A 22,182-nucleotide genomic window follows, 5' to 3' on the forward strand; every position below is an offset into this window, starting at 1 on the left:
TATAGTTTATATTATACTAGCTGGGAACTACCCGCTTTGCTGGGCAACATCCTCACTTGCACCCCTCCCTCCACATTTCCTTGCGTTGGATAACAGTTTTGTAATGTACACGTCATGCTCTTTTATTTGATACCCCACTTAGGTATATTTGTAAATATTCGATATTTCCTTCCGACTTTCTCGCTACACCTTTCTACCCTCCGAAGGTTAAAAAAATTTCTAAATGTAATTTAAAACATTCTGACCAAGTTTTGAACTATTAAAAGCCATAATTGAAAAATATGAATTTTTTATTCATGAACACTCCCGCAACCCCCCTTGTGGGTGGAATTTCGCTGACCTCTACTTGGCAAAAGGAATATTCCTGCCAAATTTCAAGTCTCTAGGTGTTATAGTTCCAGAGATATCGTGATGAGTGACTATCTATATCTATAGAAAGTCTCCTATATATTTAAAGAGATACCGAATGATTTAATATTTTAAAGTGGCTTTAGAAAGTTTTAGCAACAATTCATGCTGTATCCCTATCCCTATATATTATAAATGTAAAAGTAAGGATGTTTGGTTGTTTCGCTTTCACGCAAAAACTTTCAAATGGATTTGAATGAAACTGTTTTTATAGATCATACATTAGACTAGCGATTGAGCTATAATTTATAAAGATATATTTTAAAAAAAAATTAAATTTAGTTTATGACAGGTATCATTTTGAATCATAAATTAAAGTTTTCTGTAAAATGGTGAACAAGATAAAATTCATGGCCACCTGTTCTGATTCACTTAATGAATCAAGGCTATATAACATTCAAAAACAAATTGAATTGTGTACATATATTAAACCTGTGTAAAACATTCCGTACCCCTATTTCAAGTATTATTGAAGGCGGATAAGCCCAGTGAGGCAGGCGGTTATCAAGCTAGTAGATAATGGTATTATGTTTTCAATACCTGAGTAATTTTAACATTCCTGATATTGAAGAATTGTACACTTTTGGATTTAAACCGAGTTCATTTCTGACAAATTTGAGGTCGCGAAAGAAAAGTATGTTATTTTTAAATAACACACGAATTAAAGGAATGAAATACATAATCTTCAATTGTTCGATTATATTAAATAATAGTTAATTTGCTTATTAATTAGTATTCGTAATTCGTTTATTTGTACTTTTTAATTGAGATACATTAATTAAAAAAGACATTAATTTACTTACAGGATGATACGCGTAGTAAAATTAAGAAACTTGTGTATAAAATTTTATGATTATTTAGATTTTTAAATGAGTTTTGCTAGAAAATTTAACGTGATAAGTGGAAATGGATATTATTTACTTCAGCACCCTAATAAATATGCAGGTGAAAAAAAATCAGTACCGTGTTATCAATTTTCTCTAAATTTTCCATCAATTGCTTGCAATATAATACTAGAAAAAAATTTGAATTGTATTTCGTTTTAATAAACAATTTTGCCCACTCCTTCCCTCGGGGATAGGGAATTTAAGAACAACTATATTATAAAATAAAAAATATTCGCATGGCATGAATTTTTTAGTGCCACGAGCTATGTCTAGTTCCTATAATTAAAAATATATTGAATCACTATGTACCTGCTTAGAATAGTATAATTAATTCCTGCACTCAGGTGTGTAGTCCTCGTAAATTAGTACTGCGACTTATATTTTTAAAGACAATGTTGAAGTAGCTGGTTCAGAAATGGAACAATTTGTATTTTATAAGCTACTATTTATTTCTTCATTTCTCCTCGTAAATTTTTTAGTTTCCCTAAATATATTAACAAAGGATTCGATCTTACTCTTTTTTATCCCCTTAAAAATAAAGAAATGAGGTTGAAGTCAAGGTAATCAGAACAAACTGATTTTGGCGAAATTGAACAATTGGCAGTTTACAATATCAGTAGGTAAGTTCGGGTATTTTAATTATATGCTTTTAATAGCAAATTATTTTTATAAAGACTTTTATAAACAAAATACCTCCGTTTAATACGTTCCTGGTTTATACACATTAAGCTTTATATAAGAATCACCTTGAAAATTCTATTTGATACGAAGGTGTATACACAAAGGTGTGTTTTAATTAAAAGATATAATTTTACACCAAAAAAATAATATAAATCAGTTTCAATGGCAAAAGATGAATTATCCTGTACTTGAAATGAATCGTGACAAAGGTAAACCATGTTTACGTCAAAGAGTAGTTTAATTTGACATGCGTAAAATCAATAGTTTATTTTTTCTGTGTAATCATTTTCTTCGTATCGGATTTTTAATAAAATGGTTTTGAAAAATTCTTAGAATTAAATCATAAAAATTTTCATTTATTCACTTAAAAGAATAATTGGATTTTATACCAGTTCGACAGACACGTCGTTCTACCGTGTAGTGTGTTTATTCTCACAGAAAATATTTTTTTTTATAACGGATAATTTTCTTATTTAAAATCTTGTGATTGATGAACCTCAATTGACGATTAAATGATCTTGAAAATCAATTTAAGATTACTGTGCAATATCCCATTTGACCCCAACACCCATTGTAACAGAGATACAATCAAACATATTCGACTCTTTTTTTTGGCGTATTTGTTAAGATGAAGTCATTGAAGTCATCAGAAAAAGATTGAAGGCAGGTCAAAGGCCCATTGTAACCCCCTGCCTTATATGTATTGCACCATCTTGTTCGCTGATTATTTCAACAAAACTATCAATTAATTATTTTTGTGGCGGCAATTGATTACGCTTTACACATCTGAGATGACAGTCGATGACTATCTTTTAAGATATTCCATATAAAAAAAAAATGGTCGAAAAACAGGAGAATCGACAAACTTGATTTTCATTAACGTATTGTGGCTGATGGTTATAACCTCAATTTTCATTGTGAAAAAAAATTTATGTTTATCAAATACCAAATAAAAAGAATAGCACTTTATTATGGACTACTGACAGTGTGATAAATTCTTCAGTTGTTTGACTGTTTATGTGCCTTTATTTATAGTTAACAAATTCACAGTGTCGGGATGCAAAATCATAACCTTCCAACTCTGAGCATTTACGTTTCACACTGTAGCTCCTCTCGTACATTTGGCTAGTCAATATATAGTCAGTTTGTGTACTCAAATTTTCTACGCGCAGGCTTCAATGAAACGTTTTTGATAATTCTTAGAAAATGAAATCATAAAACTTTTCTTTTATTAAAAAATAAAAATTAACTGTTCTTTGTTTAAAAATCATATTGTTAAGATGAATCATCGTTGTACGCCAGACTGTAGCACTAGTACACAAACAATAAGATAAACGTAATTTTTCATCTAATTATATTAAACAAGAAATGTTTTGAATGCGCGTTTTTTTTTAATCCTTAGTCATTTGTAATGAGTGCAACGGCCCCGAGTTACAGTATTTTTAATGTTCTTATTATTTTAAAAAAATAATTCATAAAAATAGTCATTCTAAAGATTCCGTACCAGAAGTCTTTTAAATTTTGTTTATGCTTTGGAAATTCTTTGAATCCTCCACTTAATCACTTTAAAGGAAACATTCGAGCAAAATTGGTATATTATTGATTTCCAGGTCTTGAAAGTTTCTCTACCCTGATTTTGACCGCAAATCTAGGCAGTGATATCATTTATTTAATTGTATAATTCGAAAAAACGCGGAAAAAAATCGTTTTTATTATTGTGAAGAATAAAAAGTAGTAGTGTTGAAAAATTAAAAGGTTTTAGCGTGAAGGTAGTCATTGTTTAAGAATTTGACAAACATTTCTACATTTTTATTTAAAGCATGTTAAAATTCGGGCTAGCTAGACCATTTATAAGTCAAGAACGCCTGGACCGATTTTAATTATTTCTGATTTATTGAATTCGTATTCGCCTCGAATTGCGGAAAAAATTGTTTTATATATTTAGATTAAATATGTCTAAAATGTTTGTAAAAATTTGGATTTTGCATGAAAATTGCAAGTAAAGTTTGTGTTGAGCGAGCAGGCTAAGCGAGACCAACCATAGTATGGCTGTTAATAAATACTTGCTACATTCAAAGCTCCGAGGCCAATAGCCGTGTAATTGACTAAGAGATGAAAGTAAAGATTTATGTTAAGCGGACGTCCTAAGCGGGGCCATCAAAGTTATAGGTATTAATGACTTTGAAGCTGCAGTTCGTAATTAATAAGATGCTAAAAATTCAAATTTTTATTATTGTCTGTCTTTTTTTTCTTGTTTTAACATGTCTGATCAACTTTAAAAGTATGTGTGTACTCGACTAGGTTCAAAAAATTTGGAAGTTTATATCCAATATCTGTCGAGAGGTAATTCCATGATCGAGCGCACTTAAAAATCAATAAAAAAGTTATCAGTATATTATTAAAAATTTATTTAGTTAATAACAAAAAGCAATTTCACTATAATTATAGTTGATTTCTTTTTATGGAGTACGTGGTTAAAATCAATATTACATTGTTTTAGTTTGTTCATTATTTGGAAAATAATAATAGGTCCGTACGGCTATTAACCCCTATAATAGTGAAACGACACTACGAAAATAGTTCTGCAGTTCAATGGCTAACTATAGAAATAATAGTGTATGGTTCATTAGTTTATTACACCTTTGTTTTAAACATTGTCAGTTCAAGTATTTATCAATTCCAACTCATCTCTCTCATACCGCTTTTCATAATTATTTTATGCAAATATATTCAATATTTTTTTCATAAAATAAGAGTTTATGAAAAATACTGGGTGCTCAGATATCAGATAAATACAGGTACAAGAATACCAGCTATTTCTGAATCAAATTTCTATCAAAATGTTGCTTGGCAGTTTTTTTTTTGCGATGTATCATTTAGGAGAAACGAAGCTATTTATCGTTTGTAATTCTCAATTAATATTGGTTAGCTCAAAATTATTTTCGACAAAAATTTAATGTAAAATATCTAGTAGACATTTTAAAATAAATATCTGCTTTTGTATATTCGATAATTAATTAATTACCTGTGCATTTTTCGTCGGTTCTATTTAAAAAAAATGTATTTTATACTTTTTAGCGGGTTTAGGTCTACCTTCGTACGTTATAAACAAAGTAAGTTACACTGAATGGATTTTGATGAAACTTGTGAAATCACCTGGTCTGACACCACCATACCATTTCAAACAAGAAAATCGACCTGCAAGTGGTGGAAAAATTGATGATCAAACATAAGAAACGGTTCGTAAATATCCGTTGGGTGAAAAATCAAGCCTTCTTTTCTACCCTTAAGGTCGAAATTTTCTTTTTCAATTGACATTGTATCAGCTTCGGAATATATCCTATTAAATAAATAAGGAATTATCGAAATTAGGTTAGGCTGGTGCTTCTCAGGAAATGGTATAGGTAGAACCTCAATGAACTCGCCTAATTATTATTATACGGGTTGAATTAAATCTTTTCTTTTTTTTTCATAACCCAAAAAGTAGTTTTAGTAAGTAATTCACTTTTCAAAGCAGTCCCAAATTTAAAATAATTTTTTCTCGTGATATTTCATTAATTTTAGGAGGTGCAAAGTTTCATTCTGCACTAACCTCACAAAGTTTCTCCTTCAAGGACCTTTACATCGTTAAACAAGGATTTAGTTACACATGTTGACAAGAGTCTATAATCACGACTTCGAATTTTTACCTGCAATATACATTGAGAACTTCTTTCGAGCGCGGGCTTAATGCCAATCATAATTATGCATAATGCATAGGTAATATTTCGCAGGCAATTATTAATTCGCAGAACGCTAAATAGATTGGTGCCGAAAAACAAAATAAATTTTGATAAGTTAGTTAAATTTCCCATTCATTCATTTCAATTATAGTATTCAATATTCTCGGGTACTTAAAAGTAAACATGAATGTACAGCTACAAGTAAAAATACACATTTCCGGTTTAAATTTTTTGTGTAAGGTCGTGAGTCAAATATAGGTATAATAGTACATGTGAATTTTAACACGAAGTATTTAAATCCTATGACTTAACAAGTAGACTTTTGCACGTGTACATAGTGCGGCGAAATAAATAATAATTTAATTAGGATATATTGCATTAGAAATAAATTGTATCAGTTTTTCACCACATTTAAAAAAAAGATAAATTTTAATTTAATTAATAAATATCTCAAAGGAACAAATTTTCTCGCGTTTGGGTTTCCTGCAAATGATTGTGGAAATTAAAATTGAGTCCTTGTTTTCTCATACATAGCCTATTAGCATAATTTTAGTTTAATCTGTTTTAGTACAATGAAACTAAATATCTAAAAGAAAAAAAGCTTTGAAATTTTCCACAGTTTATTTATTAGGTTGTATAAACTTCGTACCAAGAAATCGACCACACAGGGGGTGCTTGCCTCCTTTTTTTGGGAGTAGTTGGTGGTTTTAATTAGTTTTTTTTACAAATTACAAAGAACTGTGCATCAAATAAAAACAAGTGCAAATAAAATTTCTAGTTGATTTTGTAGTTTTTTTCAACTTTCTAGCTTCAAAATTGACAAGATATGCCAATTTTAAGGCTGTATTTTTTGCTCATTCAATCAAATGAAAAAGTATTCATCTTGTGAACCGTTAGAGATAATACAAAAGTTTAAACGTAAAAGTTATTCCTTATAAAAAATAAGCAACTTTTATTTGACATAGCTCTATCTTCTCTATCTCTATAAATTATAAATGCGAAAGTAAGCATGTTTGTTTGTTTGTTTGTTACGCTTTCACTCTAAAACTAGCGAATGGTTTTTAATAAAACTGTACAACAATATAGCTCATACTTCAGAATAACACATGAGATATAATTTATAAAGATATATTAATAAAAAATAAAAAAAATTTAAAAATTAATTTAATTTGACATTGCCATAAATTACAGATTTCTGTAAAAGTAGTCAATTGACATTACCATAAATTACAGATTTCTGTAAAAATAGTCAATATAAAATATTTCACGACCATCTTTTCTGATATATTCAATGAATAATTACGACTATTATACATTTAAAAAAATAGAAAACCATACATATATTTTACCTGTTTAAAACAATCCTTACCATTATTTCGATTGTTATAGAAAGGGGATAAGTGAGAGCAATCTTTATCAATCTTTACTCTTAAACCCAGCGAAGCGGGTGGGTATCACACTAGTTTTTTCATAAACGTCACTGTTTACCAGTGACCCCGAAATTAGGGACAAAACGTTGGTGTCTATTTTCTGCAAAACTATAATAGATACGGAATTGAAAATTTGTATTTAACTTCAACTGGTGGCCTTGTGAAACATTCTCGAAAAACGAATACAAATTTTAGAAAATACTTTCGGAAATTTAGTCAAACATTAGTCGTGACCCAAAAATGGATCGGAATCCACAGTTTCGGTACGACTGGACGACTGATCATCGATTTCTTTATTTTGTTCTGTATCACTCTATAGACTTATAAACTTATGCTCATAATAATTATGGCGTAGTGTGTGTACTGTGTATGATGTAAAATGTTTTTTTTTTTAGTGTAACATAAATTGCGTTGTATATTTTTTCAAATGCGGCGACATTTAATGTCATATGAATTAACATAAAAACTGCAAAATTCTTTTAATTTCTAAATCTTTTTGTAATGTTTTTTTTTTTTTTTTTGTAAACACATACACTTCAACATGTATAACGGATGACAGTTTTACTGTTATTATTGCATTACTCATTGTTAACTTTCTGATAGAAAAATATTACTTTCATCCCAAAAACGAAATAATAATTTTTAACATATGTTTATATTAGTGATCTGCCGGATCAGCAAATATGAATATCCGAGAATACGAATTTTTGTTTAAAAAAAATTGTTTTCTGAATGCAGACTTTGTATAGAACGTCGAGTGAATACGTCGAGTATTTTTCTACTTTATTTTTCTACTTTATTCGTTAATTCAGAATGCTCTAATTATTGAAAATGGTTTGTGAATTTAATTTTCTTTTTAACTGAAAGAGAAATGGATGCGATTATGATAATTTTTTGTATGGTGGATATTCGAAGATACCATTTTAAGGTAGTACGAGCGCCAAGACAAGTTTACACTTGTGGTTGAAATTATTTGTATATATACCTTATTTTCAACTTTGATGATGAATTTTGCTATAACTTCATGAATGTTTATGAAAAATAAGAATGCAATTTTTCGATATCTGCCTTGGTTTTCGAAATATCGAAAGCTAAATAATTAAACAAAATTTTCGATATTTTGCTAATTAACCCCGATATCGAACAATTTTATTCGTACTTTTCGTTTTATATTGTTAAGTTATAACATAATACACCATCAAAATTGAAAATAATTTTTTTTTTTAATTTTTGTCCCCACTACCACGCTCATACATCCTTAGTTAGTCGGGCACAACGAGTTTTTTTTTGTTTTCAATAATTTATTGAGGTTTTAACTTTAATTTCAAATAATTTTTTTTGTTTTTTAATTCAAAGGACTAGTTTTCGAGGAAACTATGAAAACATTTCATTAATTAACCGTTTTCACACAAGACCAATAGTAAATATGTCTACTTTTGAAGTCATTTATTTATTTAAATAATCGAGCAACCCTACTTAAAATTTTCATAATGGATTTAGACTTAGTCCAACTTTATATAAAAAAACTAAATAAATTCATTTATCCAAAATTGCCCTGGTGCTCGTATATCCTTAATGTTAGATGTTTTGCTATTTTAATATTAGAAATTCCTAGATAACATTACTTTTACCATAAGCAAAACTAAAAGATTTGGCAGATTAAGGTTGTATTAACATAAAATATTTGTATTTCTGAGACTCTTAGCAATGACTGGTAGAGCTATCAAAAATGACTAACCTCATGTTATCTAAATCCAACTCAAAAGTTGAACTAACACGAGTTGGCATTTTTTGCAAATGGAAATCTCCGAGACAGTTACGGAAAAGAAAAGATTTGTCAATAATGTTTATAAGAAAAATATTGGTCTGACTTCCTTAGGTTATATTCATGGCGGCTTGTTATTTGTTGGTACAATTATTGCTAGGAAAATATTTATTTTGTTTTATCAGTTAAAAAAAACCACAAACTGATATTAAATATGTAAATAAAAACAGTTGACTTACATGAGATTATTTTACTATATTTTGTGTGTGAATTAAAGAGATGAGACGATAAAGTTGATATTATTTATTTTTCATTATTTTAATGCGATTTAAATGGGGTTTAAACTTTGTAACTTTTTCAAACTTAAGTTTTAATTCTCAAAGAAACTTGTTAATCCACAGACAGGTATTATCTAAACAGAAATGAATTGCGATGTAGTAATAGAAGATTCTAGTTTAGTTATTTCAATTCAATATTAAATTTTTAAACCTGAACTAAAAAGGGGGTGTTATAAGTTTGACAGCTATGTGTGTGTGCGTCTGTCTGTGGCATCGCAGCGCCTAAACGGATGAACCGATTTTGATTTTTTTTGTTTCGTTCGGAAGGTAATTGAATAGAGAGTGTTCTTAGCTATGCTTTCAACTGTAAGCTTAGGGTTTCGTACTTAAAAATACTAAAAAATTGGCGATGATAACAAAAATAGGCGGGGGAAGTGCCTCCATTTTTAGGAAATCATTTTTGGGCTATATCTCCATTACCGTGCTTTTAGACCAAAAATGGTAATAATCTTTATTGAAGATAATTAAATTTCCTGTCTTTTTTGTCAAATATTTTTTTTTGTATCACTAACCGTTTATGAGTTATACGACTATGACGATTTACTTATTGATTATTTGACCGATATCTCTTCCAATATTTGTTAAAAACAATAAAATACTAATAACCTAACTTTTAAATCTATAAAGTTTCTAAAACTTTTACTTTAAACTTTTCTTTCTAAAATTAATATTTTTGAAAATACTACGCGTTTAAAGTAAAAGTTTTAGGATATTTGTAGATTTGAAAGTTATTATCATTTTCTTATTTAAACAAATATTATAAGAGATATCGGTCAAATAGTCAATAAGTAAATCGTCATAGTCGTATACGTCATAAACGGTTCATAATAAATATAAAAAAAAAAATTCTGTACAAAAAAAGTAGATAATTTAATTATGTACAATAAAGGTTATTACTATTACCATTTTTGGTTTAAAGTGCACGGTTATAGAGATATAGCCTGAAACGGTTTTCCTTAAAATGAAGGCACTTCCCCCGCACATTTTTGTAAGGATTTTGTGCATTTACATTCAGTACATGATACTGAACCTATATTTAGATAAAAAAATAACTCCTGTAATTTAATGCATTATGGACAAGAGTAACTAGTTTCTATATTAAACCTGTATTATAAGTCCAACTTCATATTTAAAAAAAATTCAAGCCTTTTATCAAAAATTGCCTTGGCACTCTACATCCTTAATTATATTTTTTTTAATTATGTCTCAAAAGACTTGGAAACGTATACGTTACTTCTATGTGCCGCACACCATGTTGTAGTCATACATATAAAAAAACATATTGAATTTATGATATGGTGCAACAATGAACAGAACTCGTCGTGTCGGTTGCGATAAAACAAAACATTATTATCCTTAATGAGTTAATAAATATAAAATAAAAGATGTGTGGTTTATATGTAAATAGTAAGCGCTTTGTTCTCTCTAATCTGATTAATAAACAATAGCTGTTATAATAATATTATTATATGTTGGTAGTGTAGTGCACACAATACGTAAATTGAATGAATGAATTCGAGGTCAGGACTCAACTACGAATAGTTGACCAGAATTCCGCCTAGCAAGTAGTAACACGAATTTTTATGATGCGTGTTTTTTCCATAGTTATATCCAGTTTTGAGCACAAAAAAAAACGTTTTTTTATGAACTTTTGGGAAGACCATTTATTTTAAATAAATATAAAAACGTATACATATAGGACATTTCCTTAATTTTAAGATCCCATTGTCCTATTTCAAAAATTTCATACGGTACTGCTCCTGTAGGTCCTCCAAAAAAAGGTATCTGGCTGTGAGCACCTTATCTCTGGGTTTGATTATATGTAATGAAACATCCAGAAAATTTCTTTAGTCGATAGATGAATACAGGTATTAATCGAAGGAAAAGTCAAAATTATAATTTTTGACAAAATAGCGGCTTTCAAAAAAAGCTTCAAAATTCTTCTCTCTAGTGGAACTACGCCACTATTTATGTTCAATTATAATTACATGATCGCCGAGAAGGTTATTCCCCGGTGATAATTACCTCTCTATTACTTGCATCAATAATTTTTTTCTGACTTACTTTTTGAAACCAACGTCAATCATACGTATCTTTAGTTACAAATCCATTCATCAGCATGGTCTTGAAAAATTGTTTGCAAGGAAATTATTAATTGGAGTTATTATTCTAAAATAATTTACTTTTTGAAAAATTTGGAGCTATTTGATATTTAAAGAAAAAAAAAAGGTTTGCAAATTTTAGTAATTTGTATACTCGAATTTTGTTTTTTTAAATCAGCTCCGTACTTAAATTTCCCCAAACAAATGGGAGAAAGAGAAGTTTCAGTAATTTCTCTATTTGTTAAGAATATTTACAATATTAACAATTTTCTTAATACGATAAAATAAAACTAATTGATACATGATAACCTTTCAAGAAACGACAGGGCTTTCCTCCCTCTAGAAAATGACACTATTTACGTCAATGATTATAATTAATAACATGTTTATTTATAAATTATGTTAATAAAAATATGCTTATAATAAACAATTTTGAACTTCACTTGATTAATATTAATAAATCACTTAAGTGATGTAATGAATATTTCATTAACTTTATATTATAAATAAATAAAGGAACCAACAATATTAATTGAAAAAAACAATTGACTTTGTTTATAAACACTATTCAAAAATAATTTTTAAATGGTTTCCATAAACTTGTTTTCTTTTCTGTCTGCCTCTCTATCCGGTACAAATCTTGTACTTGGAAATTAAGAAGAGATAGGGTTGAAAATCGTATGACATTTGTAACTCGCATGGCATACTCGTTTATGCTTAAAAAACTCATTGACTTCATAATACGAAATAACAAAGGACAGGGTAATAGCCACTATCGTGTCAAAAAAAAATTTTTTTTAAGAATATAAATATGAGGGAAGCACTATAAAAACTTAATTGCATGTTTCTTCCCCTCGCTTCCATCACATTTTTGGAACTATGTTCCTTATCGCACGATATTTGTTTGCTGGTTGGGAGTTAAAACCAAAAAAACTGCAACAGACATCAAAAATTAACATCAAGGTTACCTCGGAAACTAAAACTTTTTTAATTGATTTAGGATGCCATGAATTTTGAAAAAATGAAAAATCTTTTTATAACTATCAATTTGTATTTTTTGTCCAAATTTTATGTTTTATTATTTAAAAAAGTTAAAGAAAACAGAAATATTTTAAAGTAAGTACAATGCATAGGCTTAGCTATGTTTTGGGTTTACTATTAAATCAGAAGTATGTCTCTTTTAAACTTATACTGCAATTATGCCATAAAGTAAAAACCAAAATTGGGTATAAAATTAAATTCTTTCAAGAATTAAACAAGTATTTGACTTCTAAAATTTAATACCTTAAATTTTCAGAAAAATATCTTATATAAAAAAGGGCTACATTTATAATGTACTAAGATACGAAGGGAATATAGTTCCTACTGCGTGGTCCACGACACCTCTCGATTTTTTTAAGTTGGTTTCTTCTCGACAAGAGTTTTCTTGAACCGACAAGAGTTTTCATTACTAATAAAAATAAATAAAAACTGAGCTGAATCGTTACAAAAGTTGCATTGAACATGCGTTGAATTTGACATTCGTTTGTCTTAACCCTTAACTGTAAATTAGCATCCTTTCGTGTAACTGCATGAAGCTATGACTATTCAACGATCTTTCACATCTCCAGAGACTTAAATAAAATATAAGGTGAAGTAAATTTTGTTTCCATTGTTAATTTATATGTTTTCTAATATCATTGTGAAAATAATTATTTTGTAAATTAAGAAATATTTATGTTGTATATCTATTTACTTGAACTCTATAAATATAGTATTAATAAAATTAGTATCGATTTACATTTATACAGTTGGCAACGACAAACTGCCAACCAACCATACCCGTGGTTAACAACAATAATTCTAGATCTATCTATAATAGAATCGAATATTCATGTATTCTATGTATTATACTTACGTGTAACATGTAGGTATATAAACTGTAAGATGGTGCCAAGTCAATGGGTACCTTCTATTTTCTGGCTTCTTTACTTCACTGAAAAATTGTCAGCTTGCACGTTAACAACGGTGTCTTAATGGACTAACATATCGAAATCTGTCTGTGCTAACATATCGTAAAATGCGTTGCAAATTCCATTTACCATTTTACGTTTACTGAATGAATTTTATGCTAGAACTTCGAAAACGATAGTCATGAGGATTGGAAAGGGGGAAAAAGCTGAAATAGGGAACTGATTTCTTAAGAAAACATAGAAGTATTTCAAAAGTACTCGGCTAATCAAAATTAACATTTATCCATTTTTTTAATACCACAATATAAATTTTTTCTGTTGATTCCTCTGTTATTCAAGTATACACTATGCATTTTATTCACTCAGCAGGTTTTATTTTTTTGGAAATTTTAATATTAAACAACTTTTTATAAAAACGTCTGAACAATGGAGCATACACCCTTATGTATCTAGGATCGCCCCCCATCGATTGTACCTTAAGGTGCTCTTTTCAACAAGTAATCATTACAGTCCACCCTCGAAAACAAACATAGAATGCATAAGATTGAGTCATTGAAAACCTTACACGTTTGTCTTCCAAGCATTTATTACTCTAACCGTCCAATCTAATACTTTTTAACGAGTCGGGGTGAATGAGATACCTTTTTTTCGTTTGAAATTTGGTAACCTGAGTTTGGTAATCTTTAAAAAACAAGAATACTTAAAACAATGGTACATTATGTTGTTTGATTTAAGGTACAGAAAAATTTTGTTTTTAGTTTATTCGAATAAAAAACCACATTGACAAAATCAGTCTTCAGCCTACCTTCATTCAGATAAATCGTTTCAATACAATTACTCTCCATTAAAGAGTAATATCTGGCGAGAAATTACAAAATAATACATTATACTCTAGGTATTACATCTTACTCGATAAATTTTGAAGAAAATCACGTAGCCAACTCTCTATCACTATCATACAGTCTAATAGTTATGTCACAAGTTTACAAGTGATTGTGTATCGTGGAAATGAAGACTATGTTATTGTATAGTAGATACAAACAGTTAATTATTCAATTCTTAGAATTTCTTAAAGAATGAATATATTTCATTTCTAAATTATTTTCACATCCAGAATATTAAACTAGTTGAAAGTTAGTTTAACGACTTTTTAATTTTATCTTTGTTCAATATTCATAAAAAAGTCAAGGTTAAACTTAAGAAAACTTTTTCTAGTTCATGAGAATAATAACTGTCGTGAGCTCGTTTCCCTCTCTTCTTTTAGTCTTAGACAATTAAGTTGCATAGAGAGCGTCAATCGATTTTGAGCGCGCCAACATCTGAGGTAATTGCTTAGGTCAAATCCATCATGACGGCGGTGTAGAAATAGCAAAACAAAGTGTTGTTGTCATACTTGTGATTGTAGATTCGTAAGAAAAAATATACAGCGATACGTATTTTCTTAAGGCAAAAAGCGAAAAATTTCAGTAAAATCACTTTATGTAAAACATTTTGTGAAATGAAAATTTTAAGTTTGTCATTCAGCCTATGTTTTTTTGATAAATGCCCCTAGCTGACTCAAACAATTACCTGAGATGTTGGCACACGTCTCACTGTACGGAATGATAGGCGATGCTAAATCTATATACTTAATAGTGTAAGCTTTTAGCACACTATGAGATGGATTTATTGGAATATCGCAACGTCTACCAACTTTGGTAGATTCCACATGTATTTCCTGGTTTACCGGAAAAGGTGTTTCTTTCAAATTGTTATATTCACTTAGTTTAACGACAAAACCTATATCAATTTAAAAAAATTTGTTCAATTTTCATATTTTCCTAGACTTTCAGGGCGTAGGTTAGCTGCTTCTTCTAACTATTAACTGATTTTAGATTTCGAATCCCTTTTGCAAATTAACCTCATGTCGAGCCATGTCAATATAAGAGAGCACAACCAACTTTAGTATTTTCTTGCTTTTCTGAGTGGAAAAGCTTGGTATTTTTTTCTTGTTGAAGTGATTTGCCCTTGAGAAAGTATCAGAACACATTACATATATCGTCGATGTAAAACCAAAATTGGGTTATGCGCCTGCGACAAGTAGCAATATTATCCCTCTTATAACATTTTGATTCTTAGTATTTCTTGTCAATTTCGAAAGTTACTCTTTATATTATAATAACGTTTTTTTCAACTATTAGATTGTAAGTGATGGAACATCCCAAATGAAAATTTAAAAATATTATTTTTTCTCGACTTTCTGGGTCAAAATTTTTTCGTAAAACGAGATCTATCCACGAAAGTCTGATTAACCCGCAGTGAGTGGCATCCAGATCAGTGTTCCGATTCTATACCCCGACTATTTCATTTTGTTCAAACCCTAATTGTTAGCATTATGTTTTTCATATTTGAAATTAGTATGTAAATTAATTAATCGAAATAATTATAATTTTGCTGTTACTAAGCTCTTACTTAGTTTATTCTTTTTCAAAACAGTTTTTTTTTCTACCTATAAATAACTTTCCACGTAGTTCGAAAATTACTATCAAGAATTAGATAATGAAAATATATTTAATAATAGAATTATCAAAATTATAATGGTAAATAATATAAACTATAATATCCATAAAATTATTATATTGTAAATAAATGATTGATATAATTTATTACCCGTTACTCATAATATTGTTTAAAATCTGTTTCAGTCGTTCCAGGGAAGTCAAGGACGAGCATACCTATTCAATTCAGTGTAAGTTCTTGTAACCATCAGTTATTATTTATAATCAATATTCGCTTTAAAAGCACACAAAAATTTATTATTTATAAATTCAAAGAAATTGTATTATTACTTGGTATGACGACGTATTTCTAATAAAAGTGTAAATTTTATAGTTCATTTGAATTTGAGATAATTTGTCATGCAGCTCATATACCCTGTATGTTTATATCATATGGAAAATTTGAATTTCTTGCATACAGGACACGAACCCACATAATAAGGACGAGCTATAAGCGCCGGTGGACGAATTTACGGCGCAAATCGGTCGTTGCGTACTTTGCACTGCGCATTCTTGTTGTACTGTCTTTCTCTCGAATGACACAATTTAAATAATTGAAATTGTTTTCAATCACTTTCAGTTTATTGAAAACTAAAGACATCCTGATGCACAGTACAAAATACAAAACGACCTAGGACTAGACCTCGACTAGATAGGCGCCTTATTTCCTGCTACCCTCTCCATTCGATTTTCACGTCTTTGTTATATGGGTTCGTGATACAGGGTATCCCGTGACTCCATCTACTCAGTTTAAGAGCGTATTCTTTATACAATTTTAAGCAGCCTTTTATAATTTGCTTTAAAACCTAATAGTAAACTAGATAGGAAGGTACTATTATGTCGCCAAATATAGTAGTATTTTAACCTGCTTAATAACTCATTTTCTCAGGGTGAAACATTAGGGAGGGTGGGTGTATGGAAGTTTTGTCAATTGTAAAAAGATTTCGAACGAAACAAGAAATTAAATAAATACATTATTTTTTATTTTATAAAGCTTTGGACGGTCGCAAATTGCAAAGGAATATAATATAATATTTCAAATGGGGATTTAATCATCCTTTAATGACTATAAACTTGCGCATTTTACGAGAAACTAAATAAATTCATAAAATTTAAAGCCATAAAAAGAAATCTACTATCGGGAACATTAATCCATCATAAATTTTCATTAAATTCACATGGTAAAGAATAAAAATTTACACAAAATCTCATGAGAGATTAAAATTTATGTCAACCAATTTTTCGTTTTTTCATAAATAAAAATTTTAAAACCGGACTAACGCCCTTGTGTTTTTCACAAAACATTATATTTAAAATAGAAAAGGTCAAGATCACCTTTATATAATAACATTAACATCAGAAACAAGGAAACTAAACAACAATGCCATACTGTTTTTTAATGTCACATTTGTATATTATTTTCTCTTGTGATGATAATAAAGAAAATTTTCAATGCAACATATCAGCTGATTTTGAATATATTTTGCATACAACACTCATTGGACTAGTTTCAAAAGGAAACTCATTATAAATTCATAAATTCAAATAATATTGCATATATAAACAAACACTAGCGAATATACAAAAAGAAAATGCTATACAGAGTGGTTTTCGAAATGGTTTTTCCCCTATCCAAATTTTACAACTTATTATAAATGTAAAATTTTTAAGACTGAAATCATGATAAATGTTCAGATGAGAATTTTGCGAGATATTCCGAATTGCTCCGAAGTAAAAGCTTTTCTACAATATTTTACCCTATATATATAGTTTCAACAAATTCCGAAACAAAAAATTTTCCGTGATTGTTTCGATTTTTTCCAACTCTTAAAAAAAATGCAAAAATATCAAAACACGTAAAATCCGACAAAATGACAATTAATAATTATCTAATTAGCACCCTAATTAAGTCGAAAAACTTATCCTGGGTTAATTAAATGCTAATATTTCGTGACAAAAAAAAAAAGTAATATTATTACAATAATGTCTTCTCTTTTCTGTATGTCAGTAATGACCTGAACATAAGCATAGAAAATGGATTGCGTTCTCGATCTAACTGTCAAGCAAAGTTTTACAAAAGCCTGTGTTCCTTATGTGCTCCGTAAGTACCTCCAAAAGGTTAAAGGCGGCCCTGAGGATCTACACGAAATTGAAGATAGCAAAGGATGGCTTTGTATGAGATTTTTCCAAGTTCTACTCAGTCACATCAAAGAATGCAATTTTTTGAAAAGATTAAAGTTCCTAAAACGAAAACAGCGACTTTTTCTTGCGTGTATTCTAAGTGTATGAAACCTCAAGTTGAACACTTGGGTGAAAAATTCATATTTCTCTTGGAATGAGTATCTATACGGCTTTTTATTCAAAATAACTGAATTTTCTTTCAGAAATCTCGCTCAGTCTACATTTTAATTTCAAAGAATTTCTAAATAAATAAAAAATAATAAATAGTTATATCAAAAATATGCATGTGCTGTTAATTAGATCGACTTAGATACCCATTAAAATAGACGCCTTGCATGTTTAACGAATGATAATGAATGTTCATGTAAGATATCCTGAAATGAAATTGTGGGCGTCAAAATAATAAATCATTTTTATTTGAAAGAAAATCTTTAAGATAAATTTTAATACGTTCTACTTTAACATATCGATAAATGCTGATATCATTAAATTTATTTTAAATTGTTTTCTATATTTTCAGGGTGAATGTAGGATGTGGTCCAGCAGAAGAACGTGTCTTATTAACAGGCCTACACGCGGTAGCAGATATTTACTGCGAATGTTGTAAAACTACGCTAGGCTGGAAATATGTAAGTATTAAATTTTTTGAAGAATTTCGTACAAAGTATTTTACTCTGGATGGTCTTTATTTCAGTAATATACTTTGTGGTCAAGAAACATGATGAAAAAAATTTCATGAATTGATTGCAAAAGTTCACAGTATAATAGCTGCATGGTTTTCCAAATATATTTCTTAGAAAGAGTTGAAACTACTCTTTTGGGGAAATGGCTTTCGGCCTAATTAGCTTAACTTTAAAGAACAAAACATTTGATGCCCAGTGTCCCTATCTCATTGTGAAACTAAAAGGAGTATTTTCAATCGAGTTAATTTTCCTGCGCTGTATACTGACCCATATGATCGGTCGTACCTCACTGATCGTAATTATCTTAATACTACTACTAAATGCATGTTGTCTTCATTAAATTCATAAAATTTTTGATTTTTTCAAATAATTCTTCACAGCAAAAATCTGATTAATCTGTTCCTCATACGATATGTAAAAATTAACCTTAAAAATTGAAAACTGCAAGGTTAGATCCATTAATACTTTCGATTATCTGACTAAGAACATTCGCCAAAAGCAAAGTTTTGATGGGCATAATAACCAAGTGTTAATTGATCGGGAAGTACTCTGTTAACGCAAAGTATTTCTTTTTCAGTTGCCATTGTGAAATCTAGAACAACGTATATTCACGTATTTACGTTGCGATAATTATCTTCGAGCACAAGGCTCAATAATGAAAAAGTAGAGTCTCATATTCATTATTGAGTTAAATAACATTAGTTGTACGTAAGATAATGTCTCTAACGGGATTATATTCATTATGACTGATATTGAATCTTCAACAGAATTGCAACAACTGCTACACCATTAGCTTTTCTCATATCCGAATACTTTTCGATTTAAAAACACTTGGTTTTTATGGCCTACCATGTAATAATTGTTCAGAATCAATACATAGTATGTATAACGTATTTATTAAAATATGAAATATTTCCATTCCTCTATGGTTATTAAGCGAGATAATAAATGTTCGAAAAACGAAGCATTTTGTTCTAATCTCCTGCTTACAAATAAAAAATTCCGAAGCAGTGAAATTCTTTCAATATATAGTACTATGAACCCAATTATTTGTTTAAAAAAAAACACATTTATACCAAGTTTTTTTAAACCATTATATGGACTATTCACAGTTTTCCATTATTCGCTCCGAGCGTGAATTTCGTTTCCATGACAACGATACACTACTTTAATTATAGAATTAATGGATGCATATATAATTGTGTGGATTGCATTGAAAACTTACATTTAAAATTTAATATTCTTGTTTCACAAATTTAAATAAATAATTACGATAATTAACATTTGAAAAATAATATTTGTACAATTTGATTTCTTATTTTCACAATTTTTAATGCATTAAGTTTAATTAATTAGTGTTTTTCAATCATTTTAATTTGACAGTTTCTATATCATTAACATGTAAATAATTGCAAATTAGTCATAACAGCCCACTTTATCTCCAAAATTTTTCACTTAAAGCGCTGGCATCGATTTTATTATCCCCACCATGACTACGCACACAACGAATACAATTGTTTGCAGGTTAATATTTATTTTCAAATTTACATTTCTTGCAATTATACCTACATCTTTTTTCCGCAAGACATTTAAATATGAATACTCCAAACAATTAATATCCAATTTTTTATTTTAGGAACATGCATTTGAATCCAGCCAAAAATATAAAGAAGGCAAATTCATTATTGAATTGGCACACATGATAAAAGAAAATGGATGGGACTGATGGTCATAGATGGCGACAGCATCATTAATATGGTCGACGTTCGGTAGTAGTAGCACTAAGCAACAACAACAATAACAACAAAATGATGGCGGGAATAAATAATATCCATGTGCCATCTACCGTGTGCAATACCAGAGTATATTGTTGTTGCATAAAAAAAAATGCATGCAGTGACACAAATGATAATGATTTGGGGGATGGGTATGGGATTAGTGAAATTAAACCAACCACGACATTGTATGAGAGTGTTTGCCTGACTACAATTTATCGTAGTGGAAATTCATTTAACCTTGGCACAGAGAGTGAATAATGAATAAACTCTGATAATGACGATGATTTAAAGTTCTGCCGATCGATACGCCATAACACTGTCGCCAACTTAAAAAAACAAACTATGGATTTCTATACTATTTATTATTGTTAAAAAAATAAACAGTTAGATTGATTTCTTGTGATAATTTTTTTTCTGTTTAAAAAAATAAATAAATACAGTCGCTGTTTTTTGCCCCTTCTAAATAGGTGCGTGTGATATTTAAAAAAAATAAAAAACATTTAAAACTATGGACGCGGCTATTAGTGCTGTGATTAAACAATGTCTAGATTTAAAAAAAAGAACATTTATTATATTATTATTATAAGTTTTGTTATTTGATTAAATTTTGACATTATTCTGAATTATTATAATGTTTTTCGCCAAGATAACCTATATTAAATAAATATCGATTTTTTAATGCAAATATGACGTGTAATTTAATTTTTTAATTAATAATAAAAAAAAAGTGCAAACAAATATATATATACTTGCTATGTTCAGTATGTTCCCGTTGATCACAAAAAAATTTTTTTTTTAAATTATTTTTACCCTCGCTTAGTGTAAGACGTGATTGCTTGGAATTGAGTTACATTGTAGATTGAATGGGTCAATAATTTTGCGGCAATGTAAATTTAATATAAATTTTATGAAACCGTTAACCCATTAATTCCCGGTGTTATCGTAGGTGAATTGAATATTAAGTTGACATAGTCTCTAAGGTAATAAAATTTTAGATTTTATTCCTGAAAATTTCAAGGCACTAACATGTTCTTCAGAGTCTTAGCTAAACTGTGGATATCCACTATTTGGATTTTTCATAAATATTAGGGAATTAAAGAGTTAATAAAATGATACGGTAATAAGAATCCAAATAACAGAGAGTCTTTAAATAAATTATTCAATAGAGAAAGGTCTGTTCAATAGATTTCTGTATTAGAAAATATCGAGGCGATTGAAAAATGTTTGTTACGCCATCTAATTCTGTTTGAGTCTTCAATTCTTTCCAAGTAAATTCAGCCTGTTTCACTTCGCCATTAACTAAGACACGTCAAGTTTGTTTTGGTCTGCCTCTTCGCTCAAATATCTATATATTCCAACCAAAGAAGATATTGCCGTCAATGTTACTTTTTAGGAATGACTATTATATTGACGCGACAGGACCTTTTTACTTTAATAATTATATGTAATGTTCATTCCCGGAGCTCTATATTTAAGTTTGGTTTCACATTATACAAAAAGAGTGGAATTTATTTTTGAAATCAAGTATCTCATTTTAATTTTAGGCAACAATATTATATTGGCTGGAGACCATAAACTGCCGACACTTGGATAAAAAATGACTTCTATTGGGAAGAGTTCTTTTTCTACGATTTTGTCTTGGCAGTAATTATACGACGTATCACCATTTTTACGGGCCAATCGTACTTATTCCGGAAATTAAATTTGTATAGTTATAA

At 29.1% G+C, this 22,182-nt stretch overlaps 1 protein-coding gene across 2 annotated transcripts in view; it reads left to right on the forward strand.

Annotated features, from left to right (window-relative positions):
- LOC123292062 (protein yippee-like 1) overlaps nt 1-21,001 on the forward strand; it is an 81,646-nt gene extending 60,645 nt beyond the window's left edge. For both annotated transcript variants that reach the window (XM_044872573.1, XM_044872572.1), the window contains 3 exons: nt 15,970-16,013; nt 18,524-18,632; nt 20,323-21,001. In XM_044872573.1, coding sequence (XP_044728508.1) covers nt 15,970-16,013; nt 18,524-18,632; nt 20,323-20,412 — 243 coding nt within the window. In that variant the 3' untranslated portion in view covers nt 20,413-21,001. The remainder of the gene's footprint in view (nt 1-15,969; nt 16,014-18,523; nt 18,633-20,322) is intronic.
- Nucleotides 21,002-22,182: the final 1,181 nt, after the last annotated feature.

This window comes from Chrysoperla carnea, chromosome 2, assembly GCF_905475395.1.
Source record: "Chrysoperla carnea chromosome 2, inChrCarn1.1, whole genome shotgun sequence".
Taxonomy (NCBI): Eukaryota; Metazoa; Arthropoda; class Insecta; order Neuroptera; family Chrysopidae; genus Chrysoperla; species Chrysoperla carnea.